The following is a 24,419-nucleotide window of genomic DNA, read 5'->3' on the forward strand; positions in this document are numbered from 1 at the left end:
AGTTGTGAATTTGTTTCTGGTTTTGGTTTTGGTTTGAGTTTTTGGATTGGTTTGATTTTTTGGTTATTTTTTTCCTTTTTTTTTTTTAATTGTATTTATGTGTAATAATACTAACTAGGCTGTATTTATATTGAATTCCTAGGTGTGGTTTGCAGCATATATTCTCAAACCTTACCCAACTGGTAGCCAGTTTGGGTGCTGACAGCAGGATGGTTGCAACCCCAGACAGATTTTTCAGATTGAGGGAGGGATAGTATGCACACACTAAGGAAACTGTGGACCAACATGAATATTGTGGTACATGCTGACATAAGGAGATACTAGCCACGGCAGCACAGAGGTCAGAGGAGCTGATTGTCCACATACTTAGCCTGCTACTCTTATGGTAGCTGGTCCCACTGCTGGCTATACCAAAATTAGCCATCTGGGATCTCTGCATGAGCTGTAAGAACTCCTTTAGATGTTACTGTAGTCTTAAATTTAGAGACCTGTAACTTCATGGTAATCCTCTTCAAAATTGGATATTACGGTACTCCAGTCAGTCAAGGTGCTGTTCAAATTGTTTGAAAGTCCTTCTCTTTCTATTTCTACGTTACCTTGGAAGGAGAGGGAGAGAGGTAAGTATTACATAGTCCTGAAAAAATTGAGAAAGAGGGACTGCAATGTATATGTATCATGGAAAAAGTTGTACCTTCTGCACTGGGTGTCTACCTTCCCACTGGTAGGGCTTAGAAGAGGATACAGGCTTGTTCTCTGCCCTTCACTTACCCAATGTTTTTACACTCACTCTCTAGACTGTGTATCTATCTGTTTATCTTTAACTTTGGTGGTGGAGCTGGTGCAAATGTGTCCAATCTTACCTTTCAGAAACAAAAAAGCATTGCTAACATCAGGGCAAATTAGTAGAAGTTTGGAAGCCATTTTTTGCTTTCCTTATTTCATCATGAAGATAAAATTGCAATGAATTCAATAATACTTGATGATGCAAATATTACCATTTAAGAATAAGGAACAAAGTGGTGGAATACTGAAGATTAAATAGATATACATTTCACCTTATTTTTTGTCTTTTTTTTTGTTTAGTAGAACTCTGACACTGGCATAAAGCCTACAAGGCTACAAGTGATTAAAAATGTGTGATTTTCCTCTGTGTGTAAATCGATTGTTTTCTTCATAAAAACCACTTCGTTTTATTTCCTGTGCTAACATGACTAGTTAAAATATTTTCACAGCACTGTTATGACTGGTGACTTTGGGCTATCAAGTCAGTTTTGGTAATTGCTGGGCCCTTGAAACAGGGAGACAAGAAATAGTCCTGAGGATCAGCTAAAATCTTTACTTAAAAGCATCTAAGAGTAGAGGCTATTTCTGATGTTTTGCCTTTGAATAAAAACAGAATCCTATAAAGAGAATGATTTAATGCTCCTGCGATATGTTATTTACTGTCCTTTTCCAGGTGCTTATGGGAATCTAAAGAGACTTTAGTTTCCCTAAAATAGTAACAGATGATATCCCAATTTTCACAGGCCTAATCAGTGACCTGTTTCCAGCTCTGGATGTTACTAGGAAGAGGAACCTACAGTTTGAACAGATGGGTAAACAATCTACCCTGAAGCTTCATTTGAAGCCTGAAGAGAGCTTTAGTCTCAAAGTAAAATAATTCATTGCCTTTAATTACTCCCCTTAAGAGTTTCAATCAAAATAATTGCAAATGGGTTTGCAATTGCAAATGAAGGTTATTTTTGAATATATTGCAGTATTGATAAGGTGTCCCTCAATGACTTGGTATTTCAAAGGCATTTTGTCATGGTAGTAATGCTCCTCAGTATGATAAATGTGCCAGTAAGAAAATATATCCTGTTCAAAAAAGCTGTGTATAGTTACAATCTAGAGTGACAAATACGTTTGTTTGTGCTCAGTACCAAGACTTTGTACTTGGTAGAAAATTCATTGTTGGTTAATTATTTATAGTGAGATAAGAAGAGTGAGGGAGCAAAAAACATATAAATAAGAGGGTGTGGATTTGGAATGTGCATGGCTGCATGTGACTTTTGTGTGCTCAGGTATTTATGTATAATGTAATGCACATTGTGCTGCACACATTACTGGACTACTATAAGCATATATTCCCATCTTTCTTCAAGGAACATCCACATCTACTGTATGTGACAGCACACGATTTACCTTTATTAGGGTATGTTGGAAACAGAAGTAACCAGGCTGGTTAAATGTGGCTGATCTCAGGATTTATAAAGGATTTTATGCTCTTGTCTATCTTTTTCCATTATCCTGACACAAGGGTGAAAGACAAAAACCTGTACTTTGGGGTACTGTGAACTTTACTGTCAGCCTTCTATAGAGTATTTTGTTTCCCACTAGCTGGGTGAAACAGAAGCTAACTGCTGAGGAACATGGTCTTGTTCCTGTTAGACTTTAGAAAATCAGTGTAAATGTTCTTCACTAAGGCAGAAATCCACAAGCACCCAACATATTTCCATTCTGTGACTCATAGAACTATTTCTTTGGAAGCAATGTATTACTTTAGTAGACTGACCTTGTATTTTGCTGAATTATAGCTATACAACTGTTCTGAGTGTAGAATTCACTCTGCTAAAGCAATGGCAGAATTGTAATATTGTGAATAACTGTTCTGTATCTCTGGGTGGGCACAGTCTTACTGGACTGTGTGGGTGTCTGGCAGAATAGGATTTGTTCTCACTTGTTGCGATAACTGTTTTCATTACCTTGCATCAATTCTCTTACCATTTTCTGGGAGACAGTTTTGCTTGATGCAACATCAGCTCATCTGAGGCAAATCTGCCAAGATGGTGCACGTTCATTTTTTCCTATTGAAGGGAATAGGAATGTAGAGGGGGAGATAATTTTTGTGAATAATTGTGTCTCCGTGATAAGAAGTACAAGTTAGGAAAGGCACTCACTGTGTGTCCCTTCTGGGTGGTAGGCGGTTCAGCTGGAGGAGCTGCTGGCAGTGCATCACTCTGTGTTTGACGTTGGAAATGCAGGAATTGGAAAGAGTTGAGTACCTGCCTACCTATGCAGCGTGTTTTGTATCTCACATTGTAAAGCAATTGCTGTGGTTCTTGCGGAAAACGTTCTCCATGTTACCTTTGCTTTAGGCTGCAGTGTAATAATGTGCTGTTCAGGCCGTTCAGTCAGTCACATGATGCGCAATAGAAAGCTCAAATGTTACAAGCAAATTCTACATTTTACATGTTGTTCGCATGTCCCAAAGGACAGTCAATCATGGCACAAAGTAATGAGTATTCAATTGGACAGATAGACTAAGTAATACTTTGTTCTGGAAGAAGAAGCAGGATGTTTTAATTAGGTTTCTAGACAGACATCAATGAATTTATTGCCAAAACACTAGGCAAATAATTCTAATCATAATGCTTGCCTATTTCTGCTACTAACTGTTGGCAACTGCATAGATTTTCTTCTCCATTTAACACTCTCTATTAGAATTGACTACAGAGTACAGCCATTTCAGAATGGGAATATCCTTTCTTATCCTTAGACCTGATGGAAATTTGGGACTAAATCAGCACAGAGGCAAGAGTAAATCAAGGTGAATAAATGGATGAGTGCAGGGATTTGTGGTCAGGAATCTGGTTCAGGAAAAAGTAAAAAATTCCTATTGTATCAAAATGGTGTCACTAACATGCATCTTGTTTCTCTTCTTCAGGTGCTAAAATTTCTGCTCCACATGTATGTGAGCATGAAAGAAATACCTGCTTGGAATGATCTTTACTCAAAAGTCCTGACAACTGATGAACTGTTTGGCTTTATACACCATGAAACCTGATAAGAGAAAGATAGCAAGTAGCACATGTGTTCTTGCTAGGACCTGTTCCTGGAGGCATCATTATCCATCCAAAATGGACAATGCCAGAATTCAGAGAAGGTGTTAGCGAGAGAATTCTTGCATTTTTCTGAGTTTTGATGCAATGAAATGTGGGTGCAGAGCACAGGTGGTTCTGGAAAGACTGGAAGGCAGAGCAAGATGCTAGTAGACAGAAAGGTATTAGCCTGAAAAATGCTGATTCTGCTGTCTTAAAGAGTGAGTTATTTTCTCCACAGACCCAGGAAACCTCCCATATCTCACCCATCTCATTAAGACTAATGACAGACTCTTCTGGAATTAAGAAATGGGTCATTATTGCATAAAATGCAGTCATTTTGTTATATGAAGTGTTCACTGATTTTTTTTTTTCATTGAATAACCATTTAATAAACAAGCAAAGGAAAAAGCATGGTTTTGACTCCACAAAAGCTTCATGTTTCAGTGATGCATCAAGTCTTCTGAAGTTTTAATTGCAGTACCGTGTTGTTACTTAAGCACAGAAGTGATAAGATTCTATTGAAATAGAATCTGTCATCCCTTCTGAGAGAGTGAGCCAATATTACCCATGAGGGGCCAAAAAGGTCAGTTTTAAATAGAGAATAAAGATCCTGTGTGGACTGAGTCACTCAACAGTGTTATGGATGTTAATAAGGTGAGCAGTTGAGAAACAATTACAGTGGCTTCCCCTCTACCTGTTTTCCCATTTTCTTCTTCCTTTATTTTTCTGGAGGTAATTCGCAATTCTTTTCTTTAGTTCTCATGATTTCTTTGTTTTTCATTATTGCTAAGTAATATTTTAGCACCTAATTAACGATATGTCTTGCCTATTTGGTACAACAAAAAGACTTAAAGGAGCCTATATATACACTTTAAGGGTAATTGTGCCTCCTAGAGTATGAATTGGTGTAATTCAAGATGTCAATCATAAGATTATTGAAACTGGTATTTGGAAAACCTCTCAGTAAAATATATTTAAGATTCCATAACTGAAGTCCTTGCATCACTATACTACAGAAGGTTAGTGTTAGGAAATATAAATAAGTCAGTTTAAGAACAATAGCATCTAGAGTCTTTATTCCCTTCTTATTAATTATACAGCTAAACCAGTTTTGTGGGCTGTCTGAAACATAATGAAATCTGAATCTAAAATCTGACCATAACCTTAGGAAAGTGATTGGAGTTTAGTCCATTCTCTTAAGCTTTCCTGTCTTAGGAACTTAACTCTAGTGACATGGTCTGTGGTTACTCAGTCACTCAGCAAGGTGTCTGTTGGGGTGAGCCACATAACCTAACTTTAGCCAAGGAACAGAGTGGCTTTTTCAAGAGAAATTTTGGACCCTAAGTTTAGGGTCCTGCTCTGGATCACTTTCTGATTATTTCCATTGACACTGAGAGAGATTTTGCCTCCTCTGCTTTTAGCTGATTTATAATGAGAAATGTAGATATAAACAAAGCATTAAAGTACATACCCCTTAGTGAGATTTTTTTGTTGTAATGCTACAAAAGTTTGAGAAGGAAAGTTCTAAAACTCTGAAAATTACTTGTCAGTGTTTTGCTTACTTGGTTTCTTGAGAAATATCTAGTCAAACTTGCCTGTTAAAGACTAAAAAAATACAGATGTCTTTACTGCTATTTAAAGTAGATGAAGCCCATGTGAAGGAACAAATTGATGTATGCATCATCCATAGGTAATGGAGCACCTTGCATAAGCTGATGAATCAGAAGCAACATATTCTGGGAGAATGGGAAGATCTTTTTGGTCATATTAATATCTGCTTTCCTACCAGTCTTCAGAGACTTGCTGTTCTGTGGCCATACTCAGGAGGGTCTTGTCTGAAGCAAGTCATCTCTGTGATCTCGCATGTGTACATACATGTACATTTAAACGAAATTTAGAAGTTTTAGGAAATAAAATATTTAGGCTGGTGTGTGGAGAGTTAGCCTTTATGAACAGCCAAACACCACCTCAGCCACTTACTCTCTCTCCCTCCTCAGCAGGGTAGGGACGAAATAGGGTGAAAAAGCTTGTGGGTCAAGATGAAGACAGTGAAATTGCTGAGCAGTAGCTCTCATGGGCAAAACAGACTTGAATTGGGGAACATTAATTTATTTTATTGCCAATTAAAGTGCATTCAGGTAATGAGAGAAAAGGCAAACATTAAAACAAAACCTATTCCCCTAGTCTCAGCCTCACTACTTTACTGCTGACTCTTTTACCCCCCCTACTCTAAGCGGCGCAGGTGGATGCGGGATTATGGTCTATGCACTGGGGTTATTGTTTGCCATTCCTTACTTCTCACACTTTAATTTACCCTTGTGCTGGCATGGGCTCTCTGTGGGCTACAGTCCTTCAGGACATACTCACCTGCTGCAGCATGGGGTCCTTAAGGGGCTGCATTGTGGGTGATCATTCCAGCAGCATGGACCTCCTTCTCCTCTTCCTCCTCCACATGTGACTTTGGTGTTCTGCTGTTTCTCAGTCTTTCTGCCTTCTTGAATATATTTTCTCTCGGGTGACCAGCAGTGTCCTGCAGGGGTTGTGTTTGAGCTGGGTGGAACTAGCCATGTCCAGCACAGGGACCCATTGTCTCCTGACAGTGGCCACCCTGCAGCCACCCACCTCCAACACCTTGGCACCTGAACTCAATCCAGGATGTCATCACAAAGTGACCTGTCTTTAGCCCCTTAAAAAACAGTAACACTATGATATTGCTTTGATATTCTTGGTTATTTAATCACAGTCTACATGTATACTTATTTACAAATAAGATTTTTTTTGTAAGTCTGTTTTTCATATGTGCTTCACATGAACGACTAGGCATGGAAAATGTCGTGTAACAATAAATGCTTTCAAACCACCAAGCTGAATTCAGCTGCTGGTAGCTTAAGGAGATGAAAGCAGTGACGTTTCTGTCCCAGGGCACAGTGTTTGATTATTACCTTGGTCCGGAGATGAGGAAGTTCCTGCCCTGGGTGCATAAGGTCCTGAGTCCCGATGTGTATCCAGATGCACCGCTGCAGGTACCATGCAATGAACACTGCTAGATGCAGAAATGTTTGAGAGTCTTGTCACCCTTTCTGACATCAACTTAGATGTCCTGAAAGTAGTGCTCACTATATGTGTTTGGATAAATCCCTATTATTTGAGCCACATGCCTTTAGCTGAATGATGAGAATTAACAATAAAGTGATGCTTTTATTGGTTTTTTTAAGCACTCCTGAAGACATATCATGTTGAACTTCTTACTAGTTTATACTTTTTCCCACAGTCAGAAAAATTCAGGCTCCAAATCCATTTAACCATTGAAAATAATGCCCACAGCAACTGTACACCACATATTGAGATCTTAATATTTTTCTATTTCAGATTTATGCACAGGTAATTTTTTACCAGCTAAATTAGCTTCACACTAAGAAGTGTATGAGATCTGGGGCAAGCAAATCACTTTATCACCTTTCCACTATGCTCTTGAACAACTTACAAAGTTGGAGTTATTTCTGTGGAATACACATTGTAGGAGTTATGATAGTATGAAATATACCCGTCAGTGGAGATATAGGAAGCATGAGCTATTAGTTGTAATTGCTTCAATTTGGAGTTTTGGTTATTTTTGCTCTTTTGTCAGTGTGTTCTGCATAGGATATGCAGAGCAAGTGTTCTGTGTTCTGTGTGTTCTCAAGTGTTTCATGGTGTTTTGATTACATTAACCTGTAGGTCTTTTTAATGCTTGGATGAATAGAAATTTTCCTGGTGGGGATTAGAAGTCTATGGACATAGAAACATGGAGCTGATGATCAGAAGACATTATCCATTATCAACTCCTCTGTAACAAGTTCTCTTTGAGGGTTAATATTTGATAGGAAAATACAGAGCTTGGAAAAGAAAGATTTATCAGCCAATGAAGCTTTTAGGCACTCACAGTAGGTAAAGCTATTTATTGCCAACTATTTGCCCAAACAATTCTATGTATGGTGAAAGCCAGGGCAAACATTAAATGAAAATAATCGAGAAATTAAACCAACTACTTCCTGTACCAGCCTTTGCTTCTCTACCAGTTATAGGGAGACTGGCGTTCTGTAAAGGCTGAGATGGAACCAATGCATTTCAGCTACAACTGGATTTCAAAAGCTTCTTCATAGAAGAAATTGAATAAAAAATTTTAAGTAGAAATACTATGTAAAAGTAATCCAGTAAAACAATTTTTTTGTAGTAATTGTGTTTGAGAATTAGAGAATGGTGTATTCTGTTTCATCACATTTTAGAATTCAGTCCTAGCCAGAGAGAGAAACAGAATTTACTGTTTGCTTTTAAAACAAAACTGTGATGTGTAAGTGTTTGATGGGGTTTTTTTTCCTTTTCAGTTTTAGGCAATCTTTGTTCACACATCTGAGACTGCACATCTCCAATACTGTATTGATTTACTCATAAGAAAAGGCAAACCAGTCTTGCTTGTTGGAAGTGCTGGAGTAGGAAAAACAGAGTTTGTAGGCAATAGAGTTGGTGCTCTCTCTGAAGACCAACATCCCTTTCAGCTACCACCACGACATCAGAAGTGCTCCAGAGTAAGTTCCATATGGATGCCAGAAACTTATCTTCCCTCAACAACAAAGATAAAAAACATTCCACAGTTATTATGGTCTCATCACAGCCGCTGGCTACTGCTGTTGTCTGGGCATTGGCAAGTTCATTGCTTTGAAAACTGGAAAACTTTGAAATATGTGGCAGGCAAGAGGGCAGGAGGAGGATGAAACTGTTTGGAGCAAACTGGAAATGACACTGTGCTCCCACAAGTTGCTTGCTCATTGAGAACATTTGGCTTTGTCTATGTTCACAAGAAACCTTGAGCCAGCTTTGTTTAGCCTGGGTGTCTCTGCATGGTGCCTGTAGACGTACCAAAAAGGACAGTCAGGAGCTGGGCTTGCTTTGCTAGGCACCATACAACACCCAAGGAGAGTCAATGTCTGACTGGTGACCTTTGGAGTCTCCATAGGTGAGATGGATGCAGATCAAAGTAAACGTTAATAGAATGCACCAGTGGAGGAGGCTGTATGTTGGTAGATTTTGGAACAGGAGGAGTCAGACAGTCAAAGCAAAATAGGCTTATGAAAGCTCTGTGTCTCTTTTGCTCTTCCTGAACAGAATAATCAAGGGAGAGCCCAGCTGTCAGTGGATATGCACTCTTTGTCTTCCTTTTTATACCATTAAAAGTACTAGAGAAATAAGTTAACACACTGGTTTGTCCTCTCATATGTCTGGGAGAATATTCTGAAAACAATTTTTCACTTCTATAAACTTTCCAAAATTTTAGAAATCTTCAGATAAAATCTTTAGAAACATTTGTGTTTGCTTGATGTGTAATTTAACTGATTTTTCAATCAATTGGCTAATTTTTAGCCAACCTACATTGCTGCTAATAGATCAAATTTTCACCAGTCTTAAAAAAAAGTATAAATCCAAAAATTTTAATTGAATAAGTTTTTACCCTGTTTTTTCTTTCAAGTCTTGTGTTAATTTCTTCTGCATTCAGATCAGATAAGCAAAGACCATTTTCAGTCTACCCTGTACCTTAGTTTATTCTTCGAAGTGTTTCCAAATTCACATTAACATAGAAACCTGCATTAATAAAACGTAATCACCCTTTTGCCCCTCAAAATGAAGGAGAGATTAGGAGAAATCTGCTGTGTGTCAGAGTGAGATCATGAGCTGTTGTAAACTGTCATAGCTCCTTTAATGGGGAATCAGCCTTAAAAGGCTTTCAGAAATTCCTCTAATCAGAGAGGTTTTTTTCAGCTAATGATTCCATTTCAGTAGCAACCATGACCATGGCACTAGAGTACAAAAGCATACTTTCCATTGCAAGCAGAAGCTGATAAAAGGAGGTCCTGGGCACCAAATGTTGTGTATTCTTCTTGCAAGAAACTTCTTAAATAAACCAAAGATATGAAGTCAGCATCACAGGGGCTTACTCTGCAAGTGTATCACACCCATCAACTGTCTTGTGACATAAACCAATTTATGAACCTTTAAGGATTTGCTTTGAAATGTTAGTAGTATTCCTTCATATTTTAAGGCAGTGTTGTAAAACTTCCACCTGTTCCTTCTAAGAAAATTCAAGACACGAACAAAGAAGTGGACTCATCTAGTTGTCTGCAGCTCTTCCTTCTGTCTGCTGCTCTTCAGCCAAGCCCCTCTCGTTAAATGCTCTGCTAGCAAGTCCCTCCACTAATCACAGTGGGTGAAGAACTGAATGACAATCCAGAAACAAGTATATTGTGTTCGCTTTCTGTTGTGTTTACCACATTTTTTTCTGTGAGCTGTGATGGAACAATTTTGTACTCTCATGTATAGCTCAAAATGAATGCCTCTTATGTTATTTTTATGTTTGTGTGTACAAATGCTCCTTCCTGTAAAATGCATTCAAGTGATACACCGAAATGCCTCCATATGTCTTAGGCTATCACTCCAAGCAATTCTTTGGAACAGTCAAATTGGGAATTGGGAATTTTTTTAGTAGAAAGAGTCATTCACAGCAAATTACACAAATGAGCACTTTAAATTAAGTCTCAGTTCATAAATAAGAGATTAAGAGCTGAACTTGAAGTGCAGTTATTCACTACATTGCCATGTTCTTTCCATAGTTTAGAGGTTAAAAGATTTTTCTTGCAGATCATATCACTTTTAATGTGCAGTCTTTTCTGTCAGTTCCCATCTTATCTGTATCCACATAAATTTTTTTGAGGTGTCTGCTAGAGTGGGTGAGATTAGCATGTAGTGTAGGGTTTTATTTAGCATTTCCCGAAGGCATATGACTCACCCGCTCTGCCTCTAGTACAGCAGAAAATTTCAAAATGTTACTTGATGGAGGAACGTTCTGATGCAAACTAATATTAGTACATTAGGTCGGGAGTCTTCAATAAAACTACAGTCTGGAACACTGCCACAGAGAACAAAAATGTGTAAATGTTTATAGATTGTAATTGTGGACGCTATATAAAATTTAGATAAGGTTAAGGATCAAAAATGAGAATTCCTAATTTGGGGGTTAAAAGTACAGGTATATACCAAGCTAAAAGAACAAAATTGTCTTTTACCTAAGATTTTAAGGGAATTAAGAGACTTTAAACCTACCATAGCTTCTGCAAAAAGTTTTTTCTCTTCTGTGGTAGAAAGGCAGGGTAAGTGCAGTCACGGCCTTTTCCCCAAAAAATTTATGGTCATCCAGTTGCAAATATGTTGAGGTTCTTCATTTCTGTCCTGTCCTCCATCACACTTTCTTTCTTTATCTGCTTACTTTACTCCTCCAGTCAGTGACCATGTTTTAAGGTGACTGTGACTAGACAGAAGTATCCTTGGATGCATTTTTTACTTTGGTTGAATTGGCCAGTCAAAATCACTGTTGAGGTTTGCAGATGATTAATTTCACTGAAAAATCTAAGATGACAACTCAATACTTCTGTAGTCCTAATGGAAACTGCTTGCAGTTATGTATTTGTTTATACTGCTTTGCCTAAGAAACCAAAAAGTCTGCTGCAAGTCAGAACTGTGGCAGTGCTGTGATATACAGCCTTCAGCTGCCCCTGTGCAAGTGCAGTTTCCATTTCCTACAAGCTCTGGTGACCATGTTGCCCAGTTTTTAAAGAAACAAGACAAGTTCAAAACCATACACTTATATTTTGCTCTTTTTCTTTTTTTTCTTTTTTTTTTTTTTTTGCCTAACCCAAAGTATTTAACATACAGCCCAATACAATGGAAAAAAAAGAAATGTCTGTTTTATCCTATTCTACTGTTAATCCTTTTTTTCTTTTTCTTCCTCACACTCCTTTCTTATTGAAAAATATTAAAGTCTTAAAAAATGTGGCTTTGATCATCTCAAAATCGATATCAGGTGTATCCCAAAATCATGATATTATTGATTAGACAAAATAAAAATCTGGGTTAGATGCCCAGAACTTTTGAGAAATCTTTTTCCTCTTACCAAGCAGTATTGAGTCTGCATGAAAATCTCTCCTGTGCTGTAACAATTTGAACCACTGTACTCCCTAAATTATTCATAACCCCCTTTGCTTCAAATCCCAGCTCTGAATGAGACAGACAAAACCTTGGAATTTAGTGTACTCACTGAAGATGAGAGCCCAGTCACTGGGACATGCTGAAAAGTTTTCCTTGACGTCCACCAATTACAGTGGTTTTATTTTGAAAAAACATTTATGTGATCATTTAAACTACAAAAATATATGACCTCGGAAGAGTCTTAGTTTTCCAGTCTTGCTTTAATAAATTGCTAGTGATTTCTGCAGGTGCTTTTTTCCATGTACAAAGTAGAAACAGAGCAATTGGAAATCAAACTTTCATGGATGATGAATCCCTTCATAGGTTTCTGTGGAAAGTGGCAAAAGTTGAGGAACGCCTCATACTGAAGATGAGTAATATACTAATGATTAATAGAAGTTGTTTTCTTCTGTGTTCTCAAGATGACTTATCAGCTTTCTGTAGTTATTCTTTCCCTTACACATCTAAGGGAAGCAATGCAATTGATAAAAACTTTATGAACTCAAAATTTGTCTCAAGATTTTACAGTTCTGATGAATATGTAAGGGTCTTTAAATTAATTTGTTGAGTGTTGTAATAAGTTTGTAACCTGATGGTCTGCATTCAGCATCATGTAAGTAACTAATCTGGAGTAATAGGCTGAAATTTAATACAATCAGCTTAATTTTCCTTAGTATGGGAGATACCGCACCAGATTCCCGATTAAATGTCCTGATCAAATGCGATTTATAATTCATATTTTTACGCTTTATATATTTTGACAAAGTCCTTGTTTAATCCTTCCAAGGAGGAGAAAATAATCTACTCACTGATGAACTCTCTGAGTGTCAGGATACCAAGGGATTTCACATTCAAAGCATTTCAGTTTCAAAGCATGCAGATGGATATGCAATGACATTTTCAAAAGCTGCTAAGTAGTCAATCAGCTGAATCAACTCTTCTGGAATTCAGAACCCCATGGTGATGCTTTCTTGAAGACAATCTCTGAGTTTCACTGATTACCAAGGACTTCAGTGGTTATAAAAACCACTTGTAGGTGATGAAATGTTTCACAAATTTTAGCCAGCATGATTTGGAATTCTTGATTTTGTTTAGTTTCAGTATTGCTTCATATGGTAATAATTTTTATGCATGTTGTGTTAGATTTCAGAGTTGTTTGGAAAAAAGCTGGAGAAAAAGCTGATCCTACTATCGTCCAGTAAGAAATGAGAAAGTTATCTATTTTGTTTATGATTTGAATATGGCTGAAGTGGATAGATATGGAACAGTTCGATCTCCTGCACTGATTCGGCAGCATATAGGTTATGGACACTGGTGAGCATTTACTTCTTACTTACTGTTATAATTTTTGTGTTGTGGTCCATGATAGAATCCCTAAGCCACACAGAAACAGAAAGCTTCACGATGAATTGATTAAAGAGAAAACATATGCTCCCTGGAAGTTATAAACAGTTTTAGAACAGAGAAGCAGAAAGTAGAGGGGCTATGGAGAGTCTTGGAAGGAAAGTATCTTTCAGCTGCTCTTGATGGAGCTGCTGGATGTTGACCTCATTGATTGACCCACTGAGAACAGGGATATCTGAGGTACAGAAATTGATTCACTGAATTCCAGTTTGCCACATGTTTAGCCTATACCACCCTCTATCTTTTGTTCGCTGTGTAAAGGCAACAGACAAAATCCATAAAAACTTAATGATACTGGTCCAAATGAATGGACTTTCTCTGCCATGAGAAGAAAAACACAGAAGATGGCCATTGAAGTATAATGAAGTTTATTTGGGCAAATAAGGTAATTCCCTTCTTAGTTTCCAAATGACAGTTTTTTAGTATTTCAAATATATTAGCATCCTTTCACCAGATCTGTGTAAAAATAGAGTTTTAAGTTTAAAATCAACTTATTAGTATTTTATTTCATTCTGTTACAGAGGGACCAATATTTTCTGTAAATAATTCATTGCTGTCATAAATACATATTAGATTCTTGTTTATTTACAAGTACACCATTTTTATGTAACATGAAGAAAATATGTGACTAACAAAGATATGATTTGGTGAATGATCTGGTAAGTAAAGAAGTTTTCAGACATTAAAAAAGCGAGTTAAATACACATAGCTGTCTTTCTGTGTATTGCCAAAGGAGGTGCACAGACAAATAGGCAGGCATTCCACTCCATTAGGAGGCTGTGTGTTGAGTTCTCTGAGTACTCAGTTCTCTGCTTCTTCACCATGTATTCAAGGGTTTTACCCGCACCCTTAAAACTTCTGTTTCATGGAATGTTCTTTTTTTCACTGGCAGGTACACTGTGATCTGACTGTAGTTGTGACATAGTGAGGCAATAACGTCTGTACTGTTCTTGCATCTTTTAGTGCAAATGAATTATATAAGCTTTTTCTGTAGATCATACTTCATCCCATGAAGGAATGACACCAGGTGTCAGCTGAATATCTTGTTAAGGCACAAGGCGTAAAGACAAAAAAAAGGAAGTGACTGCTCAAATCTGAAACAACTTTAGCTTGGAGAAATCAATCTGGTCTAATTCAGAGACATGCAAAGCTAATGTCTCAATGCTCTTCTGTTTTATTCCCAGAGCTAGATGCTATTTGAGCATTTTTTGAAGTCTCAAACAAAAAAGAACTTCAAAAACCTTTGGTTTTCTCGCAAAGATTTCAGAGTCAGATCTCAAAATTCCTGCTGCTTAAAAGATATGATGCTTCTTTCTTTTGAATTGTTTTAAATTCTTTTGAAACAAAACCAAACCAAAAATCAAAAAACTCAATTTTACAAAACAAATCAAATTAGGAAAAAAAGCTGACCATACCATTGAGGAAAATGAACTTAACCCTTTGAGAATTCTAAAATAGAGTAAAATTTGTTGGATGGGAGGAAAGAGAATGCATTATACTATGAAGTTCTAGGAAGAATTTGTCGATTTAAGCAGGGAATGGCTATTTACAACTTTCCTTTTACAGTGTTTTTTTACCTGCTTGGCCTAGTTCAGATGTATACCAACTTCTAAAGAAACAAGACTCTTCATATTTAGATAATTGGAACACAAATTGCCAGCAATTCAAAGCCTTTTTTTTTTAATTTTACTTTTTGAGTGACTTCCTTTTAATTCACCTGGAGCTGTGTCATCTGAAGAGCCAGAAACAGTATCTATTGGATGATTCTGCAAATAAAGGAGCATACCACCTCATACTCTATGATGATCTTTGATGGTTTTTTAATTATTGAGATCTGTAAACTTTGTCTGCTCTTGTCTGTGATGATTGTGTGCATTCTCAAACTGATTTGTACTTCCTTTGACTCATCCAAGTGTGTTTGGAGCCAGTTTTATTTAAAAAAAAATCTTTATCATCAGAATGTTTTGTGAGAAAGTAGTATCTTAATTACAACATAAATTTTGAACAAAATATTATGTGATAGAAATTTTTGGGATTATTCTTAATTTTAAAATGTCAATCCTATTTTGATACTTCCATGGCTGTTTGTATCTCAGATTTCTCACAGTACAGAAATTATTCTTGAACTGAGTTTAAGCCTGGAAATGTACAGCATTTCAGTGTTTTGTCACTAATATTAATTATTTTCTTTCTCAGGTATGATAGGCAGAAGCTAACTATTAGAGAAATTCATAGTTGTCAATATGTTGCTCATATGAATCCAACTGCTGACAACTTCACTATCAAACCTAGGCTCCAGGTATGTTTTGAAGTGTCATATTATAGCAATCCTGTATTTAATACATGAAATAATTACTATTTAGTTTTTCACTACAATAGGTAGGAGATGAAAGGGAATAGGAGAAAATGCAGTGTTTGAAATTTAATACAGATTCAAAATCATGCTTTTCCTATAACTAAACAGAAAGAGACACACCATATTTATTATGGTATTGAGAGTCCCCTGAATTTCTTAGCAATTGCAGTCTCATGTGGTCCTTCACCTGGCAGATGTGTCCTTGGGGCTCATAGCCAGACATGCAACTGCTGTGGAACTGCATGAAGGATGAAACTAGAATTTAAGTCTTTTCTGTGATACACAAGCAGATTTATGTTCACCAGGTTGTATTGTTATTTAACACTTTGTTGACTCTTATTTGCTGTATGATGCTGGAGAATCTTCATCTCTTTTTCCCTTTTTATTTCCAGAGACATTTTACAATATGTGCTTCAACTTCCTTTCTTATTGACTCTAAGACTAGCTCAGTTGGTTAGAGCCTGGTGAAAATGATGCCAAGGTTTGGGGTTCAATCCTTGTATAGGCCATTCACTTCAGAGTCAGACTTGATGTTCCTCATGGGGTCCATTCCAACTCAGAATTTTCTGTGATTCTGTGAATCATTCCCCAGTTATCATCTATAGCAATATAGTTTGCTTCAACTTCCATCAACAAGCCTCCACCAATAATCAAGACTACTCCAGCTGTAGTAAAAGCAGTCATATATCTATATAGGTGGTAGTTCAAAACTTCCCACCAACTGCCATGAAGTTCCACTGTATCTTTAATATGAGAGGTCTCTCCAATGGCTCACAGGTCTAATCAATGCATTGATCTACCTAACAGCACTCTATTATTGTTGCTCTTTATTATCTAATGACATACATTGGATTGTGGACTAATGAAGAAAAGATGCCTTTTATACAAAGTACAAGACAGACCCTGCCCTAAGGTGACTATGGTCAGGTAGATGAGATGTGTAGAAAGGTGAGAAAGAAAAGGTATTTAAGAGAAATAGAGCAATGGTTTGCAAAGTTTGATATACTTATTTTTTTTGAGAAGAGAAGGTCAATGTTTCAGAGGGAAGAACAACTTCCTGAAGACTAGGTGGGACAAAACAGAGACTGAAGAAGCTCCGAATGAATAATCATAGTATCACAGAATCATTTAGGTTGGAAAAGACCTTTAAGATCAACGACTCCAACCATTAGCCCAGCACTGCCACATCCAGTACTAATCCATGTCCCTAAGTGCCACATCTACACATCTTTTAAATACCTCCAGCACTGGCAACTCAGCCACATTCCTGGGCAGACTGTTCCAGTGCTTGACAATCCTTTCCATGAAGCAGGGGCTGAAACCATTAGCCAGACACCAGAGGAGAGATTAAAGAGAAAAATAAGGAAAGGTCAGTTTGAATATGGTTATAATATGGTCAATTTGAATCTAGGTTAAGCAATGACTTCCTATCACAAAGAAATTATTGCTCGTTAGTTTCAAGTAGTTTAAACATAAACAGATACAGATATAAACAGCTTTGCTAGTAGTTTGTTTGGAGCCTGCCTGTTTGGATGTACTGTGCAAATGCTTTGAGCCCTTACTTGCACCTACTTTTAGTCTTTCAGTGCGGAGTGTGTGGCTACATCAATCACTACATTATTGTAATGTTTTTTCTTGAGAACATTTTTCATGTACTCTTTTTGGGGAGTTTTTTAATCATTATTTTTCTCTCTAACTATGTGGTAGAATGTGGAAGACCAAGTGTAGCTGCAGCCTTGGCTCGCCTATTGCCATTTTTCAAACACAGAGCAGACCCTTGTTGCGAGCCAGTGAAAGCACCCAAACTGCTGAGTACTATGCTTCCTAGGAACTCCTGAAGCTACAATAAACTGAATGCCTCTATGCACCTAGTCTTATTTGAGGGTGTCATGCAGCATGTGTAAGCAGAATGTCATCTATAAAGGGAGCAAGTAATTCATCATGATGCTACCAATGTTTGCGTGAAGTTGCTTTTTACTATTCAGAAGTTGTTGCAGTGCAGACTCATAATGCTCTTACTGGAAGGCTTATGCAGGGCACTATGCAGCAATAGTGCTGATAAATACACTTTATTGATGATGTTAGAGAAGAGTAGATTGTGGCTCAGTGTTAAAACTAACCTCCATTTTGTTTATTTAAACAGATGTTCACCCTTTTTTGGACTCTATAGAAATTTACAACACTTATTTTCTGAGGTTGGGAAGACAGTCTATAAAGCTGTAGACTAAGTCTGCCTTGTCTTTTAAGTAGTTAATGATGTAACAGGCCTTTATAAGAAAACCAGTATTTACCTTTTGTTTCCAAGAAAGGGAAAATGCTTTTAAAATGAGATTAATTCAAAACAAGGACAAGTAATACCTTAAGCATATACTAAATTATGCCCCTGCATGGCAGACTTGAAGTTGCTTTGCTACCCAGCCTTGTATTTTTTTTAAATTTAAACCAAGCAAGACTTCTAAGTGTCATCATAGATTTATTTTATTTATCTGTAGCTTTTTTTCATAGGTAGGTTGACCTTATCTCAGTTTAATGTAATTTGTTTTTCTTATGTCAGGATATATCTTAGCACCCATTATGGCCCAAAATCTCCTGTTTCTGAAATCTGATTAACTGCATTTGCTTTGTTTTCCTTCATGGAAAAAAAACAGCCAGTTTTCAGAAGACAAAGTGAAGATTTTACTGAATAAGTGAGGCACAGAGTTCATTGTTGCTCCTTGTCATTATTTGTAATCTTTCTTGAACATATGCAGTCATTCTAGTCAAGCGTAATATCAGTCATTTCCAGAAAGAGACAGAGGCCCATGCTGGCAGAGATTAGTTTTATTAAAGCAGTTTCTATTATTTGCAGTGTCAAACGGTTTAACACACAAACTTTTCTTCTCATTGAGTTGGACTAGGATTTCAGTGTCATCATTTTTCACTTTGCACATAATCAGGCAGGAGCTATGTAAGAGAAGACACTCTTGACTAAGCAGTCTATTGTAGAAATTTCTCTCCAAGAGGATTAAAGAAACACTTAAATTACAAAGATAATCATATGGATCTTTCATAGGGACTGTAGATTTTGTTAGGCCGATTTAGAGGTTGATGTGATAATCATCAGAACTGCAGACAGAAGCCTTCTCAGGTATCACTAGTTTTGCTTGAAAATGGTGGTAAGCCATTATCTTCTCTCTGAAGTCTAGTGACCGAGAGTAGTATCTGTTTGCCAAATAAAGTGGCAGGGTGTCTTAGCCATACAATTTGGCAGTCCTGGAAAAGCGATTGTGAAATTTAAACCTGTAAATTTTTTCCTCACCTTTTATGAGGGGTTTTTTATGGATCCATTGTGAAATCATGAATAAGGCTGATAAAGTTCTACAGTGAAGTCAAAGAGAATTGGCTTCCAGTAATGTTTTGGTTGAACACGTTTCTACCTCTTTATTAGATGCAACCAGATTAGACATATTATCCCTTTTATTTAAGAAGGTTCTTATCAATGTTTTTTCAGGGTTACTTTTTTCAGTGGCATGAGACACAGAGAATGAAGGGGATGCTTTTTGGTTTGTTTTATTTATACATGGAAAAAAATTAAGCATAAAGTCCAACTTGCTGCCTCTGAGCTCTAATCTGCTGAATTAGACTTTCATGCCTTAGAATCTGTATCTGATTTTAAAAAAAATAAAAATTTGTGAATATTTTTAGATGCTTTTATGAATTATTAAAATATCAATTGCCTGAGAATTCTTTCAATGTCTAAAATATAGTTTTTTGGGGGAAGAATTACCTCAATACACACATTTAAAAATTTTAGAAATTAAATCTTGTCTAATTTGGGGGAAAATTCTTATCTGGCCTCATTCATCCTATAGTATTCCATGATCAGCAAATAAAAACATACTTTAAATAGTCTGGGCTAGATATTCCAAAAGTAAATTGAAGTCTGATGCAAATTTTTCATTAGGTGTTTTCTTGTCCTTCAGCCTTTGTGGTGCAAACTGCCAGACATGAAATTCTCATGTGCTTCTAGGGTCCAGCCAACCTCCCTTCAAATTAGCTAGGTCTCTGTTCTGAGTCCAGTCAGGGCCCATCAGGATTTTGGGGTGATGCTTTGAAGCAACTCAATGTAAAGAACAAGCAATCAGACAGTTCTGGTCGATGTAGAGGTTAGTGCAGACCTTCAATATTTGACAAAGGAAAAGAACTTTTCTTTCCTCTTACTCGAATATTGGAAAGAAACAAAATGCTGGCATGAAGGTAATGTACCTTTAAGTGTCAGGAGAACATTACCTCAAAAATAGACAAAAAAAAAAGAAGGAAAAAGGGAAAAAAGCAAGTGTGATGCAATAAAAAGAAACTTAGAAACTTGACAAAGGATGTTGTTGAAGTCTACAATACTTTATTGGTGTTCTGTCATCAGGTGCCAAATCACTCATTTCCTAGAATTCCCTAGGGGTTGTGCACTTCTGATTGGAGTAGGTGGTAAACTGAGCTTGTCAAGGCTGGCAGCATACATCTGCTCCCTAGAGTTTTTCCAAATCACACAGAAGAAAGATTACGGGATGCAGGACCTCAGGGTAAACTGATAGATATTATTTGAACCTTTGGAGTTCACTGCTTCAAGAATGTGTTTTGTTGTTGCACAGGCTTGATAAAATCACAGGCGAAACAGTAGAATTTACAGTAACAACCCCTTTGGTTTCCAGCTGGACCTCTTGTTTTCTTTATTTTTGAAAAATGGGTGGGCAAAATGTATTTTAGTGTCTGTTTAAACGTTTCACAGAATTTTGGTAGTTTCTCCAAGGTGGCTGCTTCACAGGTTACAAAGATGTGGTTGAAGTTCGTTTGTTACAAATTTTTGCGCATCATTAAACACTTACTGATTTAGAGATATAAAATTGAAGTGAGCGAACACAAGAAGAAATGTTCTCCTTGTTGTATGTTGTCATTTAGTCACTTAAACTGTCCATATGCAAAGGCAAGGACTGTAGTTGAGTGAAGTGCTCTTATCAGCCTTACTCTCTACCTGTGCCCTATCTATGTGAGCAAACAGTGAAGAAAGGAACATTTTCTTCGTCTTTACTCCGTGTGGACAACAAACAATAGTTCTGAATCTCAGACTTGGCCAAATAACAATCCAATTATGGCCAGATTTGGTGGATGGCTGTCCCCAAAAAGCCCTTCTGTTAGCTTTGGGCCATGGCCAAACCACCACAGTGTGTGTAGACTAAGGCTTTTTAAACCTTTGACTTTCAGAGGGAGGTACATGATGTTCTGCTTTGAAAAATGCTGTGTGTTTTTTAGTGTCCTCATGGTGTTTAACTTCTTGTGCCCTCTTTCCCTCATCAAATGAGGTGCAATGTAAAATGTGGGCTTAAGTGGTCATTTCCCCCATGCTGTTTCCAAGCAGGGAAACTTCTAAGCCTCTGTTAACAAGCCTGAGGATTTGCTTTGCTAGGTTGTGTGGCAGCTTGTTCATAACAGCCAGCATTAACCTTATCCTGTATTTCAAATGTGACTACACTCAAATGCAACTGATGTGGGTTGTTTTCTTTCCGGAAACCCAAGCCAAAAATCATTCCATATTTGTACCACTATTAGCACAATGGTCCCAACCATGTCTCCATCTGGGCCATAGCCAAAGTAATAGTGCACCAGAGCACACCTCAGTTTTATTGGTTTGGGGTTTTTTTCACATGAGAAAGCCTTCCTAAATAAATTCACTAAAGAAAAAAACAAGTTTTCAGAAACAACAAAATTTAAAATTAATCTGGATCTTCAATGCAATTCCCAGACATTATTGGTATAGTCATGGCTGTTCTTGATGGGGACTTTCATGGCTGCAATATCCCTTTCTGTTACATTGATGAGAGGATTTCTTTGATCTTAACCGCTAGGTCATGTCAAAATGTCCGTGTTTGATATGGAAGAAAAACACAAACTGCATCTCCCTTTGGATATTATGTAGCAAATTAGCGACATGTAAATAAAGCGAGAAAAGTAAAGAGAGGTCAGCGGTGTGCTGCCATCTGCTAACATGCATTCCACACTTTTCCTGTATCAACATTTTAGCAGATTATGAGTGATTACCTCCTTTCCTTACAGGTAGATCTTGCCAGTTTGTACATCAAGACTGGTGCCAAGAACATGCCAACAGTGTTTTTGCTGACAGATGCCCAAGTTCCAGATGAACGCTTTTTTGTGCTGATTAATGACTTGTTGGCATCAGGTGATTAAACCAGCACATTTCTTGAAAGATCTTTTCCAATGACAAATGATCTGTGTTTTCATTGAACTTTAAAGAGATTATTTCTCTCTTAGGTATTTGTAGGGAGAGCTTTTAGAGAGGCCAAGTCAACCCATACAACTTGAGCATTGAATCTAACTTGCTTAAGAAAGAATTGCCCACTGAGAGACAAATTACTGAAGCTAATCATGCCTAAGTACATTGGTTTGGGGGGAAATGGAAATCCCTCTTTGACTTAATGCTATGTTTACTTTGGTGTGATTTCACTAACTTCAAGCACTGTCTTCATGGCTGCACAAGTGTAACATGCAGCAATGCAGTTTTGCCCATGTTTTGAAGATTAGAGAAACTGGATTCTGAATGTGGGGATCTAGGGATAGAATGGAAGAAAAAATGAGAATAATATTCAGCAGAATTGGAGTGCATCTTGAAAGATTTTTTAAAAAGTTACTATTTACTTTTGCAACCAGACTTATAAACAATTCACTGACAGCCTGAAAAAAAGGAACCACTATTCTGAGGCATACATAATTTATGAGTGAACTTCCTATCAGGGCAAATACTTTTGTCATTTCAAAAAAATGTCATTTCCTTTCCCTTAAAGAAATAGAAAAATTTCTTTTTAGACAAAAAGGCATAGGAAACAGGAGAAGACTCTTCTGTGACTGGATCTGTCTGGTATCAGCATAGCTCTAGTTATGTGCTTAAACCCCATCGGGCTAAATACCATGTAGATTATTTGTCATGTGTTGTGTAAGGCTTCTCTTACCTACTCCTTTATCTTTTCACAGGAGAGCTTCCAGATCTGTTCAGTGATGAAGGCTTGAAGCTCATAGTTGCATGAGTTAGAAAAAGTCTGAGCCCTGGGCCTGATGGATACCAGAGAGCACTGCTGCAGGTTCGTCTTGAGTAGTGGCTGCAGTTGAAAGTAAGGCATGTTTCAGGGGCAAGAAACAGTCATGAGCTGATCAAAATAGCAACATACTTTAGTTATCTCACAACCCAGCATATGGTGGCATACTTCTCTTGAAAGCTTGCTCACTGACGTGTGGCACTGAATTTGCCTCTCTCACGTTACCCCTGTAATTTGCCTCCCTGTGAGTTTTACTCCTAGATCTGGCCATTGACATCCTGCCTTTCATAGGAAAGTCACATAGCTGCTCTGTGTCTTAGTTTCATGGTCTTATGTCTTGAACATAATGATGCACTTCAGAGAGAAGTGAGGTGCTGATGAGGAGTTAGTGCTGCTGTTAACGCAATTATAAATATGTTCCCTAATTACACATGCAGTAATTCTGTATGTGTGCTCAACTCTTAAACAGTCGCACAAACAATTGAAATTTCACAGAAAATGTTAATTCCTTCTGCTTTTTCTACACCATTTAAAACTGGAAAAATAAAAATACCCGTGTAGCTTTTAAACCTGTAGTTTTCAGGTTTAAAACTGTTTAGTGATTCACATTAATCTGATACCACAATTGCAACTCTGTTTAAGAGACAATGTTGTTGAGGAAGACTGTAATTCTGTCCTGAAAGCAGAAGTGGGAAAAACTGGTTTTGGAGTGGCATCTTTAGGAACTTTCAGTTTATGTAGGCTTCCATTTCACACATCATCTGAAACATATGTGTAGCTTATAAGAAAATGAGAAGTCTAAAAACCATTAACCCTCTAAAAAGAAAATGTTTTGAAAGGGATATATGCCCCATACTTTGTGCATTAAAATGATCTATTTGATTTGGGATGAGAAAAGCCTTCCCATAGCAGATTACTCTACAGTGGTCTTCTGTGCAGGCTTTTTTCTTAATTATCTGAAATGTTTAACCACCACTGATCTAAAGACCATTCTGATTTGATTATGAGTTTTTTATCAAGTTCTTACACTTCGATTATGAGTTTTATGTCGAGTTCTTACACTTTATAACATACCACTTTCTCTTTTTTCCCCCTCATCTATACTTTTTCCAGTTCTGCTTTAGTTTTGCTGATGTTCTGTCCTATCACTAGCTCTGCTGCCATTACTTCTGTCCCTCCACAGATCTATTCTGTAAGTTAAAGGTTGGTGGAGACCTGTATGGAATCTAGTGTAATGTATTCTGTATTGCTTTCACTCTTACAGACTTAAATAACATGGTCAATAGTGGTGCTTACCTTCTGCATATCTCTTTCTGAAAGTGCTATTTGTCTCTGTTTCATGACTATTGTGTCTGTGTATGTTTTTTTAAGAAAGGACAGAGGAAAAATTATTTCTAATATCTCTCTCAATTTTCTCTTTTCACATTTTTTCCTTTTTTTGTTTTTCTTGTTCCTACAGTAATTTCTTCATTTATTTTCTTTTTCTTTTTTCATTTTAAGGGCCTTTTGAAAGGTAGCTTTCAAATGCCTTTTACCTTGCAACCATTTCACCAGTCCCCCACTGTGCAAATTAGCACTACTGGAGACAAGAACAGGAGATATCTATTCATGTTGCAGAGAAGGAAAGTAGAGACATTGTAGTACTGAAGGAGACATAAATTTTAT

General features: G+C 37.2%; 1 protein-coding gene across 1 annotated transcript in view; it reads left to right on the forward strand.

Annotated features, from left to right (window-relative positions):
* Window positions 1-24,419, forward strand: part of DNAH11 (dynein axonemal heavy chain 11) — a gene marked incomplete at its 5' end in the record, with an annotated part of 93,259 nt that overhangs the window by 18,926 nt on the left and 49,914 nt on the right. The window contains 13 exon segments of the mRNA XM_027639470.1: window positions 1,233-1,325; window positions 1,457-1,651; window positions 2,963-3,040; window positions 3,707-3,824; window positions 13,115-13,229; window positions 15,516-15,618; window positions 16,068-16,124; window positions 17,254-17,297; window positions 17,516-17,575; window positions 20,075-20,231; window positions 21,760-21,883; window positions 22,693-22,747; window positions 22,749-22,813. Coding sequence (XP_027495271.1) covers window positions 1,233-1,325; window positions 1,457-1,651; window positions 2,963-3,040; window positions 3,707-3,824; window positions 13,115-13,229; window positions 15,516-15,618; window positions 16,068-16,124; window positions 17,254-17,297; window positions 17,516-17,575; window positions 20,075-20,231; window positions 21,760-21,883; window positions 22,693-22,747; window positions 22,749-22,813 — 1,264 coding nt within the window.

This window comes from Corapipo altera, unplaced genomic scaffold, assembly GCF_003945725.1.
Source record: "Corapipo altera isolate COAL_440 unplaced genomic scaffold, ASM394572v1 44, whole genome shotgun sequence".
Lineage (NCBI taxonomy): Eukaryota > Metazoa > Chordata > Aves > Passeriformes > Pipridae > Corapipo > Corapipo altera.